Source organism: Alternaria infectoria, assembly GCF_024043175.1.
Source record: "Alternaria infectoria strain BMP 0036 chromosome Unknown scaffold_8, whole genome shotgun sequence".
In the NCBI taxonomy this organism is placed as follows: domain Eukaryota; kingdom Fungi; phylum Ascomycota; class Dothideomycetes; order Pleosporales; family Pleosporaceae; genus Alternaria; species Alternaria infectoria.
This window is the reverse complement of record NW_026250697.1, coordinates 734,262-758,723: the sequence shown is the minus strand read 5'-3', so window position 1 is coordinate 758,723 and position 24,462 is coordinate 734,262. Positions and strand designations below refer to the sequence as shown.

Here is a 24,462-nt window from a genome sequence, read left to right as displayed (position 1 = left end):
CGTTTAAACGGGTCTGGCTTTCTTACTAGCTTTTCTTTCTCAGTCATTAGGATACCCGGGCGAAGACTCTACTGCCCAAATGAAGATTCGAGTTCAACGTTGCCTCTCCTCTTGTTGGCGTGCGATTATGTTATGTCAAGCTCATGTGACATCGTTGGTCATGTTAATGCGACTCGACACGCTCGATCGCAAATTGCGCCGCCTTCTAGGTTTGAGCTCGGAGCCATATTTATCGTTCCACATACGAGGCTGTTGTGCGGGATTGTGTATGATTGGGAGGTGGCTGACTTTGCTTTTTGTCTTGTCCTCGCCGCCTCCTACGCCTAGACTTGCGCTGCTTGCAGGGGTCGGACCTCAGTCAGATACTGCTGGAGGCGGGTTGACATATACGAGAAGAGAGATGTGAGAAGCGGATACTCACGTATCGGGACCTTGGTGCATGGTCTCAAATTGTAATAGTCTTGTAAGAAGAGGTTGGGTATAACGCGGAAATCAAAGTTTGTTCATCCGTGAGGTGCTTGCCTCACCTGGCAGTACGCAACTGCTCCATAGTTTTGACCAGACTCCGACGCTTGATGTTGATACTTGACAAAGTTGCTGCCTGGCTCTCAGCCCCATTCGCAACAGCTCTTTCGAGAAACGCCTGCGCTGCTAGCACTTCATGATGAGCTTTTGCAAGTCGTTTGAGCTGTTCTGGAGCTGGACTTGAGTGCGTAGATGGATCCATAGCCCAGTCCGCATGGGTGTCCACATCTCCCATTGTGAGATCACTAACCCATAAAGAAATGTGGCCACGGAGTTCCAGGAGACTTGCCTGCTTATCAAATGGCGGAGATGATATGACTTGGTCGAGGCGCTCTGCAATCTCCAGAGCCTGATTAAGTTCCTCCGCTTGAATTGTCGCCTCTTTTGCGGAAGAGTTGTCCGGAGTCTCACTGATGTTACTGTCGACTGACGTGCTTCGAGAGGAGCGCGATTGGTTTGCAACGTCGTCGTGCAGCTGCTGTCTTGCACGCTTGCTCTTTTCGCGGACTTCGTAGATCCACAACGAGAACATGGGTGGGTAAAATGTCCTCTCGTCAACAGCATGGGGTTGCAATTTCCGGGTTGGGTGTTGGATAATGAGACGATTATAATATTCACGAGCAAGCTCAAAGCCTTCTGGAGAGAATCTGTGCTCCATCAGCGTCTGTGGCGTTCGACGCAGCGCTATTTCAGCACCGATGCCCCAGCGTCCGTGGTTACGGGGATCTACAGGGCGCCCACCAGCAACCTGCGTCCGTAAAATCATGCCCCACGCTCTCCCCGCACGCTCGTAATCTCCCTTGAGCAGACAGCAATGCATCAGCGTCGACAGAGAATCGAGATGAGCCCTCTTCTGAGCCTCTGGATGGCCTTGGACGGCACCACCTTTTGAAGAGGCGTGGACGGCGTAGAGGCGTGAAGGCGGTCTGGCCATTTCCTCTTGGACTTTAGCGGGGCCATTGTGTTGTTTGGACACGCTCGCAGATGCATGGGGGAAGGGTGGTGGAGGGACTTTGTCCTCTTGACTGGGCAATAGGCCTGCGACACGCAGCTGAGCTATTCCAGGCGCAGTGGACGAGGCGTACGATTGGGCTATGGCGTCTGGCTGCGTTTCGTCGTCGGCCTCTAGATCCGCAAGTGATTCATCTTCCTTCCTTTTATCTTTATTTCTTCTTGCCCTGTGGTACTGACTCGCGCGCAACGAGCGTGTCCTGTTCTGTTCATGGCGCAGCTGCGTGGTGAAGTGCTGCATGGCTGCTGATGAGGCAGGACTGCAGGCTCATGCGGCTTCTGCGCTGCAACGGCCCCTGCTCAGAAGGCCGGGGTGCGGCGGTGAGGCTATGCAGGATAGCGGCCACGCACACACACTGAGGGGAGGGAAGGGAAATTGAGTCTGTAGAATAAAGGTGCGGCGAGTGGTTTCAGTAATAGACTCGAGGCACCTGGGCAAGAGCAATCGACGGCGGTAGCCCCATGGCGTTAGCGGCGTGACGAATTGGGAAGGCTCGGCTGCGCCATACATCACCGCCTGCCGCCGCTGGACCTCGTCGCTCTGACCCAAGACACATCGACCGACGACACCCTCTCCGACCGTTTCTATTCTCGAGGCGCGCCTTCCTCGCCGGACGGCCTCACAACATGGGCCAGGCAAATTCCACGGGCGCTGCGGACGCGCAAACACGGCGGCGCTCGCGGCCGCAGTCATGGGCGCCTGGCTTGCTGGCCTCGTCCCAGCCCGACAGCGACACGGTGCCAGAGCTGCTGCAGAGAGCGCCGGACACGCCCTCACGACCGCGAACGAGCACCACCAGACTCTCCAACCGCCTCTCTTCTCATTTCGGGCGCCACGATGCTGGCCCGTCAGCGCCCGGAGATGCTCCGCTGCCCAGTCGCTCGCGATCGCGGCTGAACCGGGCGCGCTCTTCGCTCAGCTCCATGACGGGCCTGCTGTCCAGGCGGCCGCCCATGGCTTCCCGCAACACGGAACCCACGCCCGGCGTCGCTGCAGCCAGCATACCCAGTACCAGCACGCCAAGCCGCTCCGCTCTGAGACACGCAGCAAGCGACCGAGGGCCCTTCCTTCCCCGTGTGCAGGTGCCGGAGCTGGGGCTCGACTTTGACCAGCTGCTGCGGAGCAACTCGCAGGGCGAGCGGCCGGACGCACATCGACCGCGCCCGCTGGTTCCTCTGAGCCCGCTGCGCCGGGATGGGCGGGCGCTCGGCATTATTCCGTCTCAGCGGCGACTTCGCAACATGATAGGACACCCGCGGAGGAGACGGTCACTATGGCAGGATGGAGAGAACATGGACAACGTGCAGCAGCTGCGGCAGGGCGAGGACCAGGCCGACGTGCTGTCGAGACTGCTATCGCTGGCCGCCGCAGCCACGGCAGCCTCACTGGTGGGCGACGACAACCAAGCAGCAACCCGAGACGGCACATTCGATACCTTCTTGCAGTCGCTGCAGAATGGCAGCATAGCATCGGCGCTCCGAGGCAACGAGGACGGACAAGGTGGCGACACTCCGGGAGCCGCCCAGGCGCCCCTCAATTTCTTCAGAATGTTCAGATTTGGCACCGGCACCGACAACGGGCGGAACGATAGTAGTGGGCGCGGTGGCAGTGCATCAGGGAATAGCGGAGCAGAAGGCGACGAGGATGGGGAGGGCAGGATGGTGCCGATAATCATTGTGGGCATCAGATCCATACAACCCGGAAGTGGCACTGGACAGGAGGATGCCAGCATACCGCCCTTCCTTGATGCCCTCTCGAGCTTCCCCACACCTCCGACGTCACCAGGCGATGCCAATGCCAACATCCTACAACCACCACAGAACGGGACACGCTTCAGCCATAGGCGGCGAGCCTCGATGGGCGGCTTCAACTTTCCTTCCAATTACGACAGTCAAAGGCATCACCGCGGCACGCCACAAGAGCACCCTCGGCCATGGTCATCCGTTACTGACTCTCCCCCGGGGCCTCTCCCCCCACCCTCCACGCCCGCGACGACGCTCAACTTCTCAGCCGGCCCATCAGGCGCCACTACACCAGCGACTTCCACCTCTCCTCCCTCGCCAACCATACAGTCCTCGGCACCTTCACGGCGGAACAGCTTCGTCCGTAGAGCTGCCGGCTCGACTCTCGAGCCCACTGCAGAAGAGCCACAAACGCACACCCGCAATGCTCGCCCACGACGCTTGAGCGAGTCGGATTTCACAAGGTATGGGTCGGGTGCACCCCGTAGAAGAGGTGTCGTGGAGCCCGACAACAATCCTGGGGAGGGTTCGAGGAGCTGGATTATATACGTCCTGGGAGGGAGCTACCCAGAGAACCACCCTATTCTTACTACCCCAAGTCTCTTCACCGATTCACCAACTTACGAAGACATGATGTTGCTTTCTTCTATACTCGGGCCCGCCAAACCGCCAGTTGCGAGCGAAGAGGATGTGGCTTCGGCTCCGGGTCTCTTCAGGATACAAGATCGTGTTGGTACTCTTGTGGCCGAGGCTGTTGAGGGCGAGGAGACCATCAGTCTCGTTCCGGGTGCGCGCTGCCTCGTCTGCCTATGCGACTTCGAGGTGGATGAGGAGGCGCGGAAGCTGGTCAGGTGCGAACACATGTTCCACAAGATTTGCATTGATCAGGTGAGTTGGTCTCTTGTGTTCGAGGAGTTGCATATGCTAACCTATTCTAGTGGCTGACAACAGGACGCAACTCGTGTCCGCTCTGTAGAGGTGAGGGCGTGCACGAAACGGTCAAAGAAGCCGATGCCACTCCCGATGCCGCTGCGCCTGCCGCGCCGCAAGCAGCCGCTTGAACGATTCTCATCTGCAGCAGACCAGGCTCTGCTCTTCCGGCTCCGCTCGTTCTTCACATATACCCCTTTCTTATATGATTGGCTGCTCCACCCGGTTTATTGGATACGAAGGATTATCGTATCAGGCTGTTTTCTGTATTTCTTGCAAACTGGAGCGTTCATGGCGTCCACAATCTACCACTTGAATCTTGGCATATTTGGCATCACGGCATCCCAGGGAAAAGGGATGGGGGTTGGACTGTTTTTCGGCGGGCAGCATCTCAACGACTTGCTACGAATCTCTCTTTGTACAGGCGGTAGGATAAGACAGGAGAAGTGATTTAGCTCTAAAGCTACATTATTAAGCAGACATGACCAACTGCTACGCTTGTGCTGAAGGCCTGCCTGCCAGCAGTAATAATGACAAGGAGCGTTCTCTCGGCATATAACTTCTCGGGATCGCATTGAAGGAGTGATACATAGAGAGAAGGGATGCATATCTGCTCACATAAGCCTGCTTCATGTCATGCATCACGTACCATGGCGGATTAGCAGAGCTGATATAGATGCTCGTCATCCGCCCAAGTGCGACGAGTCACCCACATGTTACGGGACGTGTCGTGCCGGCCATTATTCGGTCTTAGTACCCCGAAATGCCCGAACCTTTTCTCCTTGCGGTCGAACAGGAGAGGAAGTGTACTAGGCAGCGTATAGCTATACGGTGGAACGACTTTGGTAAACGGCGAAGACGCACAGGGCGAGTTTTCCGTTCTGGAACTTGTAGTGCTGACCCGATAGCGTCGTAGGAGTAATCATTGCCGGGGCGGGCGGCCGCCACAACCGTAGTTATCATACGATGCTTGTGGATGGACCAGAACCAGGTCCACACACGCGCATATCAGTGCACACACACCTTTTGACATTTTCACAGCCAGCCGCCGAACCCTCGATCAATAGCGTCCGGGTATTTCTGAATGGGGCGTAGACTGGTGATAGTCCCCTTGTTGATGCTTCCGCGGAGCGCAGAAGGAGTTGCTGATGGATGAACGGCTTGGTCTGCTGTAGCTTGATATAGCCTGCGTGAGGACGGGATAAGTGCAGATACCGGAATGGCGTGCGCCTGCTTTCGGGACGGAGGGACACGTTGCTGATCATACTGGATAAATAGGCTACAACTCGGAATGCGGACGAACGTGTGTATGGATTTGTTATTGGTCGCGCGGAGTCACAGACCCTGCATATCGTGGAGTATGGTTGTATACAAGCTGGACGGGCGATCTATCAGACGACCGTTGCGTTCCATCAGGAACAGAGACGTCTAGCTTTCGCATGCGTGATGTCATATGAACTCTCTCACACAAGTTGCTTGGTTGCTGTAGCTGACCACGATAGATTAATTGATACAATCCGATGAGCTGTTCAAGAAGGATTCTTGTGCAGCCGTAAGGATCATGCAAGATTGTGTTTGATGATTCAAGAGCACCGCGCAACCTGGGATGGAGTCTCAGGAGCCAGGGTACCGGCTTGTTCCTACAGCAAATCCAGATCCTAGCCAATACGAAAGAAAGGCGGACCGTTGCGTGATGTCGTGTCCAGATCCCACTTCAACTCCCGATCCATCTCAGCTACCGGTCATGTAGAATGTTCTCAGGCTCGCATCCCAGTAAGTGCGATCTGGTTGCCAACCCTCGACCAGTTGCAAGTCCAGGGTTACTGGTCCACTCGTTGGACTCGGAGATGAGGTTATCGTTTCGGGCAGGAACAGTGTCTTCCGGTCAATACGGAAGGATTTATGGTAGCTCATGATTTCTCTGAATCTCGCGGACTGCCGCCCATGACTACGAATGGGATATTCCGTAGCCTAGGTCGCGCTTCACATGACAGAGAGATGTGGAGATGATTCAATAGTGCCCATGGGAGATGGGAATGACGTTGAGACAGAGAACATGGCACTCTAGGATTTCGCAGGGACTCCACTGCAATCGCGTTCGAGAGTGGATTCAGGCCTTGCTTCGTGTCAGCAGTAGTCGTTGCTTCACAGGAAGGCAGTAGCCAGCGATTGGCAATGTCGTCAGCGCGCCAGAAAGCGTAAGATTGACGTCGCGCTCTGCGGGCGAGAGGTTGCGGAGCGTCTTGCAGTCGGTCTAATTGTTTCAAGCTGAATATCTGGCTGTGGGTCGCCGTGGTAGAAACGGGCGTAACCCTGCCTGCTACACGTGGGTCCATTGCCGTGGAATAGCGTACCTCGGACTCGCACCTGCCTGCGTGATGAGTCGTCCAATCTGAATCTGACCTTCCTCTCGACGACGGCAGAAAAAGCTCGACCGTCACCCCACACACTACCTCATCTTCTGCCGTAGCATCCAGCCCGTCATTCGCGGCATGCAAGACGCAAGCCACCGGCACACGCAGGCCGCGTTTGGCATGCACCTGGACTGCGCTGAGCTGCGGCCAGGCTTGCGAGAACGAAGTTCCAAGGTTGGGTTCCGCCAGGCGTTGTTGCACAGCATATCTAGACCTCGTCAGCATATGGGCCTCCGTCGCTGCAAGGCAAATGAGACGCGGCGTCAATCATCTAGAGATCCACCCAAAAGACGCGCCGCGTGCATGACGCACAGCAACTGCACGGTCGCGGTCGCGGTCGCGTCCCGCTCTTTCGCTCGCTCAAAGCTCCACCAGTCAGCTGCAGCCGGATTCGCGATTACAGCATCCGCCATCTACCATGCTGGTATAGGGCAGAACACGACATCAACCTCTGTAAGGTCGGTCTCACTATCTGTCAGGGCCCATGACGATATCAGTCCTGCCCCGCTCCAGTCCCGTTGGCCACTCCTGCATGGCACGACACAGAGACAGTTACCTCATAGTGCCTCCAAAGGAGCCAGTCTGACCGCAAAGGCCATGTCCGCTGTCTCTGTACCGTTTGATCCAAGTGCCGCTGCCGCCTTGCGCCGCTGGGGCGACGGTGTGCAGATGAGGCGATCCTGCTCATGCCACTTAGCTCGCACTTTGGCGCCAATCTTCCCGCGGCATGCCAGCAGCATCGTCAACATGCAGACAGCCGTGGCGCCTCCATGCCCTGGGGAGACGCAGGCATCCAAGAGCTACCATTGTCACGGGACAGGGACCCGGGGCTGAGCTCGACGGTGCTTGTACTGGTTAGCAGGCAGTGCCGCCATCTTCTCGAAGCAGGCTTTATTCTCCCGTCAACGGCCTCGTTGACTCAGTGCGAAGGAGCCGGTGGCGTTGCACGGCTGGCTAATTTGAGCCCGACGTCGCTAGCCGCGTTTGTGAGATGAAATATCAAATTGATATTCTTCCTAACAGGCACATTGATGAGGCTTGAAAGTCTAAAGGCTGCCACCGGGCAATTGCACTGCATTGCATCGGCGCACTCGCCACTTCAGGAGAGTGGAGTTCACGGAAAAGTCCATGGATATACCGGCCCTGCCCTATACTCAACGACGCCCATCACGCAGTCCCGAGTAAGGGCACTCGAGTATGTGTGTGCACTAACTTTGACAGCCGCTTCCAGCGCAGCTTCAAGTCCAGGCGCCATTCGCTGACGATTGACCTAGCCCATGGCTTCGTTGAACGCCCCACATGCCTCACCACCTTGGTGAAATCGGGGCCGATGCATATCATGTCCGGCTTTGTGCTCGCCTTCTGCTAGGCTTGGTCCGTCTGCTGCAAAGGCGATCCGCGACCTCGCTCAAGCCGTAGCGTACTCGAGTCTATAATCGCTGTGGCAGCACGCCTAACAGTAGTTGACAGGCGGGATCAACGGCGGGGATGTGTCAAATATCGCCTTATACGGCATTTTGGAGCGATTGTTCCGGGCAGACCCTTCTGCTCTCCCCAGAATCCATCCAATGTGGATGCTGGCGAGTGGACCAGTTCGCACGGGGATCAAGAGCGATCAAACCTGGGATCGCAGAGCGCATCTTGCACCGAGCTAATCCATGGGTGCGCGGAAGGCGGAAGCGTTTAGGTGCACGGCCATAGCACAGCGGCCTGGGAGACAACTCAGCGGCTTGCGGCTTGCTTTTTCCCCTTCGCTGCACCCCGGCTTTAGATGCAGACGTTTGATGAACATTGAAACTATCCGTTCCTGGTATTGGACATTGCTTCTTTGGCCGAACTAAACACAAGCCTCCTGTCACGGCCCGGCTCTCACACGACCTCTGCCTGCGCCTGCTGTGCTCTCCTCCTCGACGTTGTCCAGTTTCAGTCTCAGACTGGTACTGCACATGCTTCCATCGTCAGCGATTGTGTTGCATTAGATCGGCTTGTTCCTTTGCGGACAAAATTCTGGTCTATTTAAGACGGCTTGGTCCTAGTGCTTGCTGGGGCCAACACCCGCGCGCCCAAATCAGCGTGCATTGGACTAAATCACGGCTTCGATCCTGCAAGCGTGATTCTACAAGTATATCCCTTCAAAATCCCGTACCTGGCGCCCGAGCCATTGTCACACCCGTGGACACGGCGATCGACCTCGGACCCTTGCAACTGAATGACGTTGATCCTTTTACGGCAAGCTTACCGTCCACGGCTCACCAACATTTACCAATACAAACAACCTACACTCCATCGCTCTCCAGTCTTTCCCATCTCTCTCAGGCATGTCTGGATACTATCCTCCCCCAGGGCACAACATTCCGCCTCAATACTACAACCTCGATTCTAATGCGATACCCAATTCCAACATTCAACATGCCCCACCAACCATCATCTCACATGGCTCGTATGCACCCACCCTGCCAGACAACCCATTTCAGCCTGGCGTGACGGGACCTTTTGTACAATACGAGAACATTGGTCAACCAAGTTACGTTGATCAGTATGAGGATATGTCCGGCCCCATGGGCTCAGCGCATGGTGGGAATGGTCGCGCGCGAAGAAGGCCAGCACCTGGCGAGCAGGTCAAGCACCGCAGAACTCGGAGCGGTTGTTTCACATGCAGGCAACGAAGAGTCAAGGTATGCGCATCAACTTTCAGGTGTCAGGCTTGGCTGATTGGTAACAGTGCGACGAAAATCATCCCGTCTGCGAACGTGAGTACCTGCACTTGCTTGACAAGTCTGAAGTTCGTAAAGTCTGACGAAGTTTGTTAGGTTGTCGCAAGGGGAGCCGCGAGTGCATCTATCCAGACTCACAGTCCAGTCAAAAGGCGACCCGGAATGGGTCCAAGTCGGGCAAGTCGGCGTTCGCGGATGATCATTCCTCGCCCGAAACCCATGATGGGGAGAACAAGGAGCGTCTTCCCGCGATCATGGATGAAGACGAGGATGACGACTACATCGAGTATGACGACGACGACGACGATATGTCAAAGAGTCAAGATGCCCGAGATTCGTCACATACACCCGGGTCGCTCCTCGATCAAAGTACGTCGCCATCTACCGAAGCGTCATCAACCGCCCCGCCTACGATACGACCGTCCCTGTCTCGGAAAGGCAGTGCGCAAACCACCAAACCGGGTCCTGTGACCAAGGGCACCTCCGCTATGGCCCGAGATCTTCAGTTTTATCTGAACTACTTCCGGGACCATATGAGTGTGCATCACTACTCGCTGAAACGCGACACGCACGGCTTCCTCAAAGGCGACTTCTTGAGTTGGGCGATGAAATTTGAGCCTTTGAAGTACGCTGTAGCCGGGTACGCGGCGTACTTCCACACACTTGAGCAGCCAGATGGCCGCATGAACAGCTTTCTTCAGTTCTACAACGAGTCTGTTTCGCGGCTGAGGATAGCCATCACCAAAAATAAGAAACAGGGGCTCGCAACGTTTCTGACTATACTACAGCTTGCCAGTATCGAGGTATGTAGCCTTGCTGTAGCCCACGATTCCTATGCTGACGTCTACTGCAGGAGATGCTTGGTGACTGGGTCAACCTCATGGGTCATCAGAAAGCTGCGTTCGAAATGCTCACCCGCCTGTTCACGCCGGAGACTATCACCAAGTCAGATTTTCTCTGCAAAGTACTACTGTGGTATGTCCGGTTTGATCTGTTTGTTGGCTTTCAGTCTGGCGGCGAAGCAGTGCTGGGTCGGGAGTGGTACGAGGCTGTACATGGATGCTACGTGCAGAAAGTACGCGACATGCCAGGAGACATTGGAATGAAATACGAAGAGCGTTTTGCGCATTCAAGACTGGTGGCGAAAGACTCGAACGATCTGTTTGCGAGAACAGCCAAAGGTCTTGTCAGTCCCCAAGATTTCATGGCCCAGTTACCGATACTCAGGGAGAGAGTGGAATCGCTACAAAGGAACATGGGTACAGACTTGACGGATCCCAATCACAAGGTCCACCAGATCCTGGGAACGCCAAAGCCAGAGGACATTGTCAACCCTTACGAGCCGGATGTCCTATGGGGCGGACCGCTTTGGACATCGAACTTCCTGCAGCTGGACACGTGGGGTATCATGTTCATGTTTACGATCTCGTCTTCTATGGCGTTGAAGCAGCCTCTTGATCCAGAAGTCACTAAAGAAGCATACAAAGCGATACAAGTCTTCGAGGCTATATGCGCATATCCGGAAGCTCCGCCGGGCGCGGTACTGGAGGCACAAGTCAGTTTCGCCATCGCGACTCTGTTCCTGCCGAAAGATCAGAAGACTGTGCAGTGGGTTCGACAGACATTTGCCAGGATTGAAGCATCAGGGTAAGTGGAATCTCTTGCTTGTACGAAGCTGGATGAGTGCAATATGCTTTCCTCTATGCAGACCAGGTACATGAGAAGTTTTCGACAAGTCGACTAACACGAGGGGCAGATACATTTATTCTGACATTCTTCGCAATCGTATGCTCGAAGGCATGGGGGTTGGCCCATCGGACTGGTGGCTTCCCAACGACGAAAGCTGCCCGCCTATCATCCGGTCCATCAAAGACTTTATCAAAGACCGCACACAGGCACCCAAGGACCAGGTCTCGGACGATTTACGAGAGATGCGAGGCATCTTCAGCTCCCTGACAATTTCCGATTCGCCGCCCTCGGACAACATGACGGTGACGAGCGCCGACGGCGTGGCTTCAACGTACAATTCTCCAGATTGGCAATCTCCGGGCTACGGAAGCGACCGCAAGTCGTCAAACGCAGAGGCTTGTCCACCGGGGTCACATCAACAGTACGCTGTGCAGTAGAATGTTTTGGGCGCAAGAAGTATTCGAATCCCTCAGCACGGCTGCGATAAGACGTAAATTGTTGTGTCGGTCAGATGCAATGCCACGTCGGTAGTGCCTACGCCCACGTTGCCCTAGATGACGGCTGGATGCATTGCAATAGAGTGTGTCTGTCGGAAACGCTCTATCAGCCCTGTAGGACGAGCGTCGATCGCCGAGATGGCCTTCCGAGAGGCGGTTTAGTGCTAGGTTGAGGACAGAAGAGGTTTGGCTTGCCTGAAGGCAGTGCTGCCGTGACACACAACATTGCATCTTGGGCCACAGAGAGCGAAGTGGGCTGTAGCCAAAGAGGAAGAAATGAGCGACAGAACAGACACGGCATGTCATGTGGTGTGACGTCTGTCAGCTGCTGGACCGTATGTCAGATGCGACGTCGCATATAGATTGGGGTTCCATAGCCCTATCGATGGATATTCAGGGGAGTGGAGTTTGACAAGATGCACTTGATGGAAAGCTTGTTCACGAGAGATGAGGGGACGCAACTGTTATGTGGACTCGATGTGAGGCACGTGGATGGAGACAAAGCAGGCACACATGCGGTCACGATAGCGCGTGGCGGTTCTATGCGACTTTTGTGATACTAGAATCAAAGGATAGGATACCACTGATGTGGTTGGAGATCACCTGGGCAGGTCTGACAAATTGGCATGTGATGGCTGTGAATGCGATGCAAATATCGAGTTGCTCCGCACGTGCCTCGTTGGTGCGATTTCGGCGTGCCTGCAAAGGATTGAATTTTTGAAGAGGTTGCAAATCCTAGAACCGCTCTAGAATGGATGAGCGAAGGCGATGAGATGCCTGTTGAAGCGCTGTGGAGTGTGCATGTGGAGCGTTGGAGATGATCGAAACGGGCCTAGCTAGCGTTGCAGGGATAAGGCGCGACCCTGACAGCGGGCAGTGGAACACATGAAAGTCGGCAGAGGAGAGCGCACCTCGACCACTACCACGACGCCCCGCCACGAGACACAGACAAGCCCGTGACAGCTACCACACGAACCACGCACCATGGACAACCTCGGCAAGATCTCGGCGTTTGGAAAGAACATCTCGTATGCCTGGTCCCGCAGCGACTGCTAGGTGGAAGCCCGCGATATGCTGACATTGCTTTTGCAGCGCCTCCTTCACACCGTGGGCTGCCCGGACGCAGCAGTATGTCAAGGAGCAGGTCGGCAATGTCGAGGACAAGGTACGGCCGGCCCTGTGAGCGTCGCCGGCGCAGTGCTGACACAGACACGGCAGACCCAACTCCCCCCGGACTACATCGAGCTGGAGAAGCGCGTGGATGCGCTGAAGAAGGTGCACACGACGATGCTGCAGGTCACGTACGACACCCGCTTCCCGTCGCTGTGCCTGGTCTGACTGTCTAGCTCGCAATACGCCAACGAAGCCTACGACTACCCAGCCAACATCCGCGAGTCCTTCAACGACCTGGGCCGCACCGTCTCGGAGAAGGTCAACCTGCTCTCCAGCGCCACGTCGCCCGCCGAGGCCCAGGCAGCCCTCACTGCCCCTCCCTCTGCGAAGCCCCAGCCCAAGACGTTCAGCCATGCCGTTGCCCGCGCCGCCCTCAACGCCTCGCACATGCTCACGTCGGAGCAAACAAGCTCGAGCGAGGACCCCCTGGCCACGGCGCTCGAGAAGTACGCCATCGCCAGCGAGAAGGTCGGCGAGGCGCGATTGGCGCAGGACGCCCAGATCCAGAGCCGCTTCCTGGCCGGCTGGAGCACCACGCTCAACACCAACATCCAGTTCGCCACACGTGCGCGCAAGGCCGTCGAGAACTCCAGGTTGAGCCTCGATGCCACCAAGGCCAATGCCAAGGGCCCTGCCTTCTCCCTGCCGGGCCAGGCTCCCAAGAAAGACGTCATGGACGACGACATCAGCGAAGACGCCAGAGCCAAGATCGAGCAGGCCGAGGACGAGTTCGTCGGTCAGACTGAGGAGGCTGTCGGCGTCATGAAGAATGTACGACTATACCCCTCACCCTACACCACCATGTGCTGGCACCCCCGCTAACCTCCGACTAGGTCCTCGACACCCCCGAGCCTCTCCGCAACCTCGCCGAACTCATCGCCGCCCAACTCGAATACCACAAGAAGGCCTACGACATCTTGTCCGAGCTGGCTCCCGTCGTCGAGCAGCTGCAGGTGGAACAGGAGGTGCGTAGACATCAGTCTTCCGACTACTAGACTTCTTTGCAGAGGACCCAACTGATGCATTGCATTCATAGGCCAGCTACCGCAGGGCCCGTGAGGAGTTGTAGGACGACTCTGACGCACAAGCCCGAGCGACAGAAGAGGTCCAAGGCAGTGATTAGCTTGGTGCCGCTTCATTGCTTGGACGTGGACTGCCATGAGCTTCGTTGCATTGTGTATCGTCGCGTGATGCATGTCTTGCTTCATATCCGGGTGGTCTAGTCTGTTAACTCATTCAATACCTTCTCTATTCTATACCTGGCGTGCGACGTGATGACCAAACCGACATGTTATTGCATCACACCACTCTCATCCCTAAACTCTGCCGCCTGCCCTCTGGCAAACTCCGCCATCCTCTCCCTTTCCCCCTCCTTCCCCTCCTCATCCTCTTCAGCCGGAATGTACTGCCTAATCACGTCTCTCACATAGCCCTCTGGTACCCCCAACTTGACTGCATCAGCGATCCCTTGATTCATCCTGTAAACATACTCGTCCCGCGGCTTATCCGGCGTAACACGATTCCGATCAATATAAACGAGCATTGACTCTTTTTTCTCCGGATGCTTGCTAGTATCAACCTTGTGCTCTGTGTCTGAAGGCCAGAAATCGCACGTGAGCATCTCTTTTGTGTATGCGACCGGTACGCCCTCGTTTTTATCCAGTCTCTTTTCGTCTTCTGGTAAGAGCGAATAGACGAGGCCGAATACTACATCAGAGTACGAATTGGAGGACGAGTTTTGCTTGGAGGATTCGACGACGTTCGCGTAGCCGCGGTCGTTGATGATCCAATGGTAGTTGGGCAGGCGGGCGACGCCTAGGTATTTGGATGTTGGGCAGCGGGTGCTCATTTGGTGGAGCCAGAGGTTGGAACCGTAGCCGAAGTAGATTGTGGGTGAGGTTTGTGATGTGATGGGGAGCTGGGTGTTCGCCATGTTGAGCTATATTGATGGCCTTTAGGGTCGTTGATGGTAGTGGGATCGTTCTTGATGGCTATAGATTTGGATGATGTGTGGGATATACTGTGCGGCAGACTTGAGCTATCCAAAACTGCCCTTGTATCGAGTGTTGGAAAAATGATAGCTTACTTCGCGTTGGGTTCAATTGGCCTTCAAGGCTGAGGTGTGCGTCTACGGTTGGTTCAGAACGGTGGTGAACTAGGCCCGCTTAGGCACAGTTCCGAGGCTCAACGGATGGAACCATGGATGGATGACATGACCCAAATTTTGGAAAGAACCGATACAAAGCTCGCAGAATCCTCTGCGCGACCATTTTCTTAAACGTACAGCTGACTCTTACAGTCATTACACAGTTCACAGTTCACAGTTTCGCGACTTCACCAGTTGACGGGGTATTGCACCTCGTCGCTAATTCACTACAGACTTTCGCAGCCTGTACTGCCTATCTACTGCACAACGCTACCCATATACACTGTACCAGATCGAACGTGTGCCGGCTACTCGAAAATGCCGTACTCGCATCACAGCCACTCTGGCCAGTTCTGCGGACATGCGCAAAACACACTCGAGGAAGTTATCCAGGCAGCGATAGCCAAAGGTTTCCATACCTTTGCGCTGACGGAGCATATACCTAGACCTCTCGAAGACTTCTACCCCGAAGAATCCGAATCGCACACCGCAGAGAGCCTCGCGAAACTGTTCGACGCCTTTATCGTCGAAGCCCACAGACTTAGAGACGCGTACTCAGACCAGATGCAGATCCTCATCGGTTTCGAGACGGAATGGATTCGTCCATCGACACTGCAACTCATCCGAAGCATCTTCGACAAGTATACTTTCGACTTCTTCATGGGCTCTGTCCACCATACGCACACCATACCCATCGACTACGACCGTGCCATGTACGAACAAGCTCGGGAAAAGGCAGGCGGGACGGACGAGCGGCTCTTTGAAGATTACTTCGACTCTCAGTACGAAATGCTTCAAGAGCTGCGGCCACCAGTGGTCGGGCACTTCGATCTCATTCGCCTACTTAGCGATCATCGCGATGTTGATTTCAAGGGCATGACTGGTGTTTGGGAAAAGATCAAACGCAATCTGGAATACGTAGCCTCTTATGGCGCTCTACTGGAGCTGAACTCATCAGGGTTGCGGAAAGGTTTGGCCGAGCCGTATCCGTGCTTGCCCATATGTCAGGTCAGTCACACCGCCATGTGCCCGGTCTCGGCGTCAACTTACTAACCTATGTCATAGATGTTCTTAAGCATGGGAGGTGGTTTCGTCATGTCTGATGACAGTCATGGGATTGACCAGATAGGTACAAACTATGCGCGACTATTGGCTTTCGTACAGAAGGCAGGGATAGACCGGATACATTTTGCTGACCGGGCCGGTGAGCGCAAAGACAGCCGCTTCCCCAACGCGGGCTTCTCTAGCATTGCTGTAACCGACCTGGCGCAATTACCCTTCTGGGCCAAGATAGGGTGATATACTCTTCGCGATGGATAGCCCTTCGGTAGTTAGAAGCGCCACTGAAACTCTCAGCAAGGAGAGTTTCGGGCCCGAATGCCGGGGCCACACTATCAAGCACCTTCTGTCAACGGTTGGTAGGGTGCCTACATGCAGTGCCCATGGCCTTCGGATATTTAATAGAAGCGAACGCATCCGACGGTTCGGTGACATGCAACTTGCGAGTCCACATCACTAGTCGACTGTGGCTCATGCTGTCTATCACGATACTGCACTCCAGATGCGTGGGGGCTCCTCTTCTCCACGACTCAGCTGCCGCTGCAAGCGCACTCTATCTAGCCAATGCAAAGCGTACGATGCTCCCAGACCACGCTGTTGGGCTCCCGACTCAGCGCACAGGGCTCGCGATCTGAGAAGGGATGGCTGGAGCACGGTTGAAAGACCACGTGTAATGGCCATCGGATTTACTCTTTAGCCCCGCACCCCTTGTGCTTGTGCTTTGTCCCTCTAGTTCAAATGAATTATTCGTTTGCCGCGAGAAGCACGATAGCCAGCAGTTCCGCATATGGTTATCTCGACGAACCGCTCGAAATACGGTTGTTCTTCGGGTGGGTCTAGCTCCGTACGGGAGCCGGGTGTGTATCCGACGCGTCTGTGATTGGCAAACTATAACAGACTCGAAAGCAGAAACACAGCTAGGTTCTTGGGCCGGCGTGAGACGCAGGGGAAGTGAAGACTACGAGGTACGATAGTCTCCTGGTCGTATATTAGGGATGCGGATATAGCGGTAGCATGAAGGAGACGATTAGGTGTGGAAGAGCAGAATGCCGATTAGTGATTGGAAATTTGAAACCGCGGGGTACATCTACCATGAAGGACCGAACATTGCTTTTCGAGAACGGTGTTGCGTATGCACGTCACCCCTGTCCATATCCATATTCAAATCTGTATGACCGCCACCTGCCTCCACGGAGCTGGAAGAGTATCCTACAAGGAGATCCTTTTGCGCCCTACACAGGCAGCGTAAAAGCTAGGTCATGCAGGTCCTTATGCATTGCGGTACCAAAGTTTACGCATCGCCCTTTGTCATGGAGGAATGCGGCGGCCGTGTGTTATTCGACAAGACCGAACATTGCTGCGTCAGAGGCGCTTTTCCTTTTTGCTTCCATCGTGCGACTCCAAATGAGGTAGGGGCCACGGCCGGCTCATTTGCGCCTTCCGCTTCCTTGGATGAGGTTAAGGTTCTGGCGCCAGCGCCATGCGCACATTGGTGCTAGATGGCTCATGATCGTGGTGACCGTCACCGCACTTCAAGCTTGACCGCACTCTCTTGCGCGCCACCGCCCTGCTTCCTTTCAATTAAAGCGGCTACAAATCAACCCTTGTGTCATCCTATTACCGTCGATAAGAGAGCTAAGCCACTATCGGACATGATTATACCCGTGTTATCACAAAACAAAGATCCGCATCGAAGTTGGCAGGCCGCTCGGTAGTCGCGGGAAACTGTAGTACGGGTACAACCTTCCACCATGTCAATTGTGGATCCCCCATCGCGTGTCAGCTGGGATGCTGCAGATGAAGAATGGTTTGGAAGGGCTAGACCAACCTTACTTCTGACATTTCAAAACGGCCTGAGCTTCGGGCAGGATTCCCCGGGAGACACGTTCTGACGGCTGTGGGTCGTACCATACGTAGCCCGCAATTACCTTGGAGCCAAAGAGGTGGAACGTGTGCGTATGCGAAGAGGCTAAAAAGTATGCTTGACGCATCTGAACAGACCAATCTGTTGCACAGCTTCGCGGCAAAACCCTGGTATGCTTTTGGTCAAAGTAAAAGCCATGAAAGTCTGAGCTCCAGTCAGAGCATCTACGGAGTTTCCTACTCCTGGTCCTACACATCGGCACCACTATTAAACTCTAGGGTCCACCCACTTTCTAACGTACTTCCCCATCTTTGCAGATTTCGGATTTTCAAAACGACACGCTATCTTTAATCAGTACCAAAGGAAGTGGATACTCTATATACACTACCTGCCACCTGCTTCAAGCTTCACCTTTCCCAAACCCGCCCTAGACGCTATCCATGCTCGTTCCCTTCAATATGGGCGTTGAAAAGCTCGTGATCAGACCTGGCAATGGCATAGACTTCCCGAAGAAGCATGACGAGGTATCTATGGAATACACTGGTGAGATTAGTTACTTGATTCCTCACCGGAGATCAACATCTAACAACGACAACAGGATGGCTATTTGACGATGATGCCCCGGACCACAAGGGCGGACAGTAAGCGAACCGGCAGCGTTCATGCCTTGGACATCGAATAGAGCGCTGTATTGATCGTTCTTCAGATTCGATACTTCCGTAGGTCGCGGTGACCTGATCACCCCCATCGGTGCCGGCCGGGTCATCAAAGGTATGCCCAACCCAACCCGCTCTGTGCTTGGTGCATATGCATTCTACGATTCTGAACGCGCATTTGGCTAAAGCTCATGCACAGGCTGGGATGAGGGCATTTTAGGCTCCGCAGAGGCTTCTCCAATGACGCTGGGAGAGAAGGCGACTTTAATCATAACATCGTACGTAATCCCCACGACGTATCCTTCCGCGTGAGTGTACTATACTAATGATACGTGCGATGCAGTGATTATGCATATGGCACTCGGTAAGTTCGACTTTACAATTTGCACATTCCATGGTCGGGACGGGAACAAGTAAGACGGGACGTTACCGAACCTTGGAAGTACACACGCCACCGTGAACACGAACGCCCGACGGAGCCAAGACTTAGTACGGCTGACGACGTTCCGAAGATCGTTTGAGCCATGCTTCTTCGAATCTCCCGCGCTCCTGGACGTCCATGCCGCAGCAACCGCCAATCTTGTACAACACGAATGTCTGCAGCCTATTGGCATCGCCGCATCTTTGCACTTCGACGATCTGATCAGACCATGAGGTGCAAGTGCTGACCATGTGGACAACAGTGGCTTTCCTGGACACATCCCGGCCAATGCCAAATTGATCTTGTAGGTGCCCAACTTCATTTTCTTCGTCATTTGGGACACTACAGCGCGCTTGCGACGCCTCATTTATGTGTTACAAGTGTGTGTGTTGTTCCTCCACACAGCGCACAGCTCACATGCTGTTCCTTTCACCTTGTTATCGCGGGATCAGTGCACAGGCTGCAAAGCGGAATGCTAACGCGATGGCAGCGATGTCGAGCTCAAAGCCATCAATGGGAAGAAAGCAGAGGACGCCTGAAATTCGGCACACATCATCGCGCCACCCGCTGGCCACGTTGGTCGACATATACCCCGTTACTACCCGACCACCTGTCCATCCAGCCATTCGTCGCGCTAGTAGATTCGTGATCGAGGCCAGCACATACGAGAACAGGAAACGTCTCATTTGGACTCAACATTAGCGCTTGTTGCGTGGTTTACGCCCTTTCATCGACCATCCTTACTGTAGGAGTCCACGCAGGAGCTTTTGTTTTATTTGATCCTTTGGAGTTTGGCGCTTGGTAGAGGTATAAGGGAACAGCAGACTCATTTCAATCACAGCTGTTCGGGTGGAGGAGTCGAAAGACGCTCAAGTTTCGTGTCTAATGTACTATGCCCTTCCACGCGCGTTACCTTGCTGCAGCTCCCAGAATTTCGCATTTCTTTTCTGATACTGCGAGTCACACCGCTCATTGCTTCTGGTAACCTCTTCCGGTGCAGGAAGCGACTCGTGGTAATCTTGCATGTTGGTTCGATCCATATACCCGTTAATCAAAAGCGAGCTTCCTCTCTCATGGTAGAAATCTTCCGATCTCCAATCATCGTCTCCAAATGAACTTCCAGTATCCTACCGAAGTAATCGTACCGAGTGGTTGATAGTCATGTAGTGGCCCAAACCAGTGGTTCGCCTCGACGCGGGATAATGGTCGGCTGTACACCCACACGGCACGAGCTGGTATTTAAGCCGCACACCGATATGCCTTCCTTCAACCTCACTGGGTAGCAATGCCGATTCTAGAAAGGGTCATCTTTCGGTATGCCGAAAATCAGCAGCATTACTCAGATGGCAATTCTCTCGTTGGCTGGCGGCAGTGGCGGCTTACGCTTAATCCGGCAGATATGGTATGGTGTTACCGGAACCTTGACACTTCAGTGTCGGACTCGACTATCGCGGGAACCACACACCCTCAAACTCTACCGTTGCCCGCCACAAGTGGGGGAAAGCTGCCACATTATTTCTAACCGAAAGACATCCCACGGAGGGCGCCTCCTGTTTGGCCTACTGAGATAACGCATTTGCCTCAAGGGACTGAATCTCTACCCGCAACGGGCCTTGTACATGCTTAGGATCTAGAGCTTGTCTTCTAATCTCGATTCGTATTTCCTAAATTCCGTGATGACATGGGTTATCGACAAGTCACCAACCATGTTGCATCGCATACAGCCGGCGCACGCAACAACGGATCAGGAAGCAAATGTCAACTTTCCTCAAAAGCCTTGTATTTCATGGCAAAACCTCGAAGACCGTACCTAAAGCCTACCGATTACGGGCCGTGGCCGTTCGACCCACCCTTGGACGCTCCCGTGCGCACCGAATGCCGGTACGCCCCCCTACACTAGACATACCCGTAAACAAGATTTTCGGCCAGGCCAACGGTCGTGAGCAAGACGACTGCACGTGGGATGTGTCGTATGCATGTGGCGTCGGTCCCGTGCAGCTGCGTCAGGCATGAGCCTGCATCAAACGTTCGTTCACGTGCGTGGCACGGTTATGGTGCGGGCTGTGACAGGGTCAACGCACGCAACCTTGGAAGCGTGTCAGCAAGTTAAGCTTGCACGTGAGTTCATCACGTACTTACTGCTCCAGGATGCTGGAAGCCATCATACCCAGTTCTTGAAAGCAACTCTATGCGATCAACGACCATGGAATGCAAAAAAAGCCTGGACACAACGCATACCTAGGATCATCATCGATCCCAGAACCGCTGCAGATAGAGCGGAGTGATGCAATGGGATGTGCAATTGCGTGCATGGAGGAAACATGCATAGGGTACCATAGAAAGAGCTCGTCTTATCCTTGCTCCGCCAGCAGCCGAAATCATTGGGTTATATCAGCGATGGCCGGTGGATGAACAGACAGAACTGGGTCGCGGCTGTTGTGATCAGTTCCAAGATCGGTTGAAGATGTGAAATCCAGGCTGCTCCAATCCAACACCATGCACAGCGCAAGGTTTGTATACGTGCGTTGTCTCCGGAAGATCTCTTTCACTACAATCGGGTTCTCGACCATGCGCTTCGGGCGTACCTATCGTTATAGTAGTGTGGTCCTTCAAACTGCCGCGAATCTGTACGCTGGTTATTGCGGCCCAACTCGCTTTCCAATTGGATATCACGGCTGGCAGCGCCGGCTGATTTGCCATTGTTACCGGTTATTCCATCCAGTAAGAAGCTGGCGCGTACCTCCAGGTGTATGCAGCTCACCGTTCGACGCACCAAGTGAGTTCTTGAGCCGCACCGCTGGGTCGCGATACGCAAAGTAATACGTGAGGATGAGAACCACATATACGTGTCTGGAGCCAAGCGCAGAAGTTGCAGAATGCTATCAAGGCCGCCTCCCATCATCAATGGCGGTAGAGACTACCGCTCTTGCTCGAGCATCACATCTCCACCCAGCAAGAGTTGAAGGGTAGGAACCTCTACTAGTGATCAAATACACCACCCCTTGAAAGTAGAGTTATGAGATTGCGCTGGCATACTGCCGCCCTTTCCACCCGTTCCGCGGAGATATAAGAACAAGATAAGGATCCAGACAACGAAGAGAAAACGACCTGCCTTCGGACGATAAGTACTTACTTCTCTTGTTTCAAAATGGGTGAGCATATGGTCTGCTTAAACATCTGCAGTCATGTCCTTTACACAACCTGGACATGCGTCAGCTTCTTATGGTGATGCAAAGTGGCCCAGACTCTTTGCGTCTGAAGAGCCTTTGTTGTGACCAAGATAATTAGCCAAAGCCTCCCTGAATGGGGATGAAACCGATATCTTACAGTGAGATCTTGCAATCATCAATCTCGACTGACGCCAGGAGATAACACCAGCCTGTCAGGCAACAACGCAACGTACGTTTAGTGCAGTCGATATCTGACAGCTGGTGAGATCTGGTTGGCGTCGCTGAACGGACCCGGAAGCATGTCAGCAGACCGGTCGATGTAGTGCCACGGAATGTTGGAGACATCGTTACTTGAACAGCTGAGCATGAGCGGATACAGCGCCCGCATTACTGCGATCCCGTGGCATTAGATCTGGGCCGAGTGACGGATCGAGGATGAGTGTCAGTGACCAGGCTCACGGGAAAGCAACTCCCGTATCGAAAGCCTTCGACTTAATGCCAGAAAGCTAGCCCTCTCCAGATCAACCACACTTGCGCGGATTTTGTGCTCCGATTTGCGTATTAGTATTGCTACTAATACACTATTGTAGTACGTCTGTCTTCCCGAGAAGATGTAGTATCAAACGTGCCGAGAAAAGCGTAGACGGCTACATCACGAAGAGTGAATCCTGCGTGCACCTCACATCATGCAGATGCGAAGATGCCCGCCGCCAGAGAAGACGTACTGCGAGGGCTCTATGCATTGTCAATCCGGCAAGCTTAGTAGTGGTGTTGCACAGCGGCTCGAGTAGGCTGCGGAACGTTACTCCTCGCATCAGGCATGGTCGGGCAAGACACGCGTCGAGACCAAAGAAGGTATTTAGCTCCACGTGTGCCAACCCGTGTAGGTGCAAGTCGTATAGCACAGGTCCGATTCTTATTCCGACGTCGTGATATAGGTCGTGCTTCACATGGCAGTCGCTAAGACATCGCCCGCATAGTTTTCAGCATGCGAGCGGTTCACCTTGGGTTGCGCGGCATAAAATCGAGAAACGAGAGGACGATGTGACTTGCTGCGCGTCCGTGTGAACCACCATGACTGAGACTGTACTGTAGAGACTTTCGAGTGGATGCAAAGCCGAGAGACGATGCAGGTCGGATGGCTTGTTGCAGAATCCACCCAGGAAGTATGCGCCAGCCTCCAATAATAACTCTATCAGCCTTTCGAGGTCTTCAGTTTGTCTGGTAAGTAGAGACATCTCATGACCGAAGAGCGGCGTTTGACAGGTGTTTGTGTCACGTGGTGGCCAGGAGAGCCCCACTAAAGATTCGCTCGTGCCCAGATTCCGCTCAACCAAAGTGTCTGTGATCTGGAACGCTTCTCGACAAGATGCACAACTGGCGCACAACCAGGGACGACTCGCTGGCAGATTGCTCTGCACATGAATCGCGTCGCTGAGATGGTCCAGTTATGGTGCCACGACATCCGCCGCACGCTTCACTGCGCTACGCTGCACCTCCAAGCCAGCCAAGTCAGCGACTGTATTTGCTTGGGGTGACCGCAAACAAGCGCAACAAAGAACAGAGAGCTGACACTTGTGGCGGAATTGATCTCATCCTACGCTGGCCGTCATGGGAGATTTCCGGTTGGCGAGTGTGGGAAATTAAATGTGGAAAGGAGCCCTTGCTAAATGGTTCGAACTACCGGCTTTCTGCAACATTGCGACAGCGCACCGGCCTGGACCTCGCACTTGTCGATGCATGTTCCTGCTACACATGCTCGACCGGTCATCATCACAAGGATGGCGCAAATGGACGGGCCCAACGGAATCGTGACAGCTGTCTTACGACTTGTCCTCGCAGCATGTCTGACTGTGAACCAACGATCCAACAGCTCGTCGCAGGTGATCGTGCTCTGGAAGAGGTGACGAGGCCTGGACACAGCCCCTATTCGAGCCTTGTGAAGGGGATCGCTTAAGACAATGGCCAGGCTCGCCAAGCGGACTCATCTCGGGTTTCTGCACCACCAACCTGAGGCTCACAAGTTCTATGCTGCGATGAAGGAGAGGCGTCCAGCTTCATTGGTGCAGTCAAATAACAACTTCGCATCTTTGTTGTGAGCAGAGTAGCACGCGCCCAGGAAGTTGCTTCATTCCCAGTCGGAAATCTCTGCAACCAATGCTGGCCAGAAGGAAGACAATGCCGATCGGCGACATCCCTGTTGTTATTTACTCTGCTTTCGTACTTTACCCGACATGAGATGGCCAAAGTTACGACCATTGCCCTGACGATCAGGCACCGCACTCGTCCGATTGGATCGCCCCTTGCCCTTCTTGTCGAGAACCTATCTGATCGCGGCTAGCATGCTGCCCGTGCCTGTTCTCCGGACTAGCCACGACGTTTGGCTCCGTCCCAAACAAGTCCACGCCGTGGCGACGATTAGTTCCATGGCGGACGGGCTTCGAAGTGGG

At 54.4% G+C, this 24,462-nt stretch overlaps 6 protein-coding genes across 6 annotated transcripts; 4 read left to right on the top strand and 2 right to left on the bottom strand.

The window, feature by feature from the left end:
• Positions 1–523: 523 nt before the first annotated feature.
• Positions 524–1,777, bottom strand: J4E92_005666 (uncharacterized protein; the record flags this gene model as incomplete). The annotated part of the gene is made up of 1 exon (XM_051497045.1): positions 524–1,777. One exon carries the CDS (start codon positions 1,775–1,777, stop codon positions 524–526), a length of 1,254 nt encoding a protein of 417 aa, XP_051352705.1.
• Positions 1,778–2,163: 386 nt separating this feature from the next.
• On the top strand, positions 2,164–4,340 carry J4E92_005665 (uncharacterized protein; the record flags this gene model as incomplete). Its single annotated transcript, XM_051497044.1, has 2 exons — positions 2,164–4,167; positions 4,218–4,340. The coding sequence occupies 2 exons, from the start codon at positions 2,164–2,166 to the stop codon at positions 4,338–4,340; spliced, it is 2,127 nt and encodes a 708-aa protein (XP_051352704.1).
• Positions 4,341–9,276: 4,936 nt separating this feature from the next.
• Positions 9,277–11,463, top strand: J4E92_005664 (uncharacterized protein; the record flags this gene model as incomplete). The annotated part of the gene is made up of 5 exons (XM_051497043.1): positions 9,277–9,298; positions 9,346–9,373; positions 9,483–10,140; positions 10,191–10,984; positions 11,094–11,463. The coding sequence occupies 5 exons, from the start codon at positions 9,277–9,279 to the stop codon at positions 11,461–11,463; spliced, it is 1,872 nt and encodes a 623-aa protein (XP_051352703.1).
• A 1,044-nt stretch (positions 11,464–12,507) lies between these two features.
• On the top strand, positions 12,508–13,765 carry J4E92_005663 (uncharacterized protein; the record flags this gene model as incomplete). Its single annotated transcript, XM_051497042.1, has 6 exons — positions 12,508–12,551; positions 12,616–12,688; positions 12,742–12,824; positions 12,870–13,467; positions 13,530–13,661; positions 13,733–13,765. The coding sequence occupies 6 exons, from the start codon at positions 12,508–12,510 to the stop codon at positions 13,763–13,765; spliced, it is 963 nt and encodes a 320-aa protein (XP_051352702.1).
• A 222-nt stretch (positions 13,766–13,987) lies between these two features.
• Positions 13,988–14,629, bottom strand: J4E92_005662 (uncharacterized protein; the record flags this gene model as incomplete). Its single annotated transcript, XM_051497041.1, has 1 exon — positions 13,988–14,629. The coding sequence occupies one exon, from the start codon at positions 14,627–14,629 to the stop codon at positions 13,988–13,990; it is 642 nt and encodes a 213-aa protein (XP_051352701.1).
• A 531-nt stretch (positions 14,630–15,160) lies between these two features.
• On the top strand, positions 15,161–16,141 carry J4E92_005661 (uncharacterized protein; the record flags this gene model as incomplete). Its single annotated transcript, XM_051497040.1, has 2 exons — positions 15,161–15,850; positions 15,908–16,141. The coding sequence occupies 2 exons, from the start codon at positions 15,161–15,163 to the stop codon at positions 16,139–16,141; spliced, it is 924 nt and encodes a 307-aa protein (XP_051352700.1).
• Between the last annotated feature and the right edge of the window lie 8,321 nt (positions 16,142–24,462).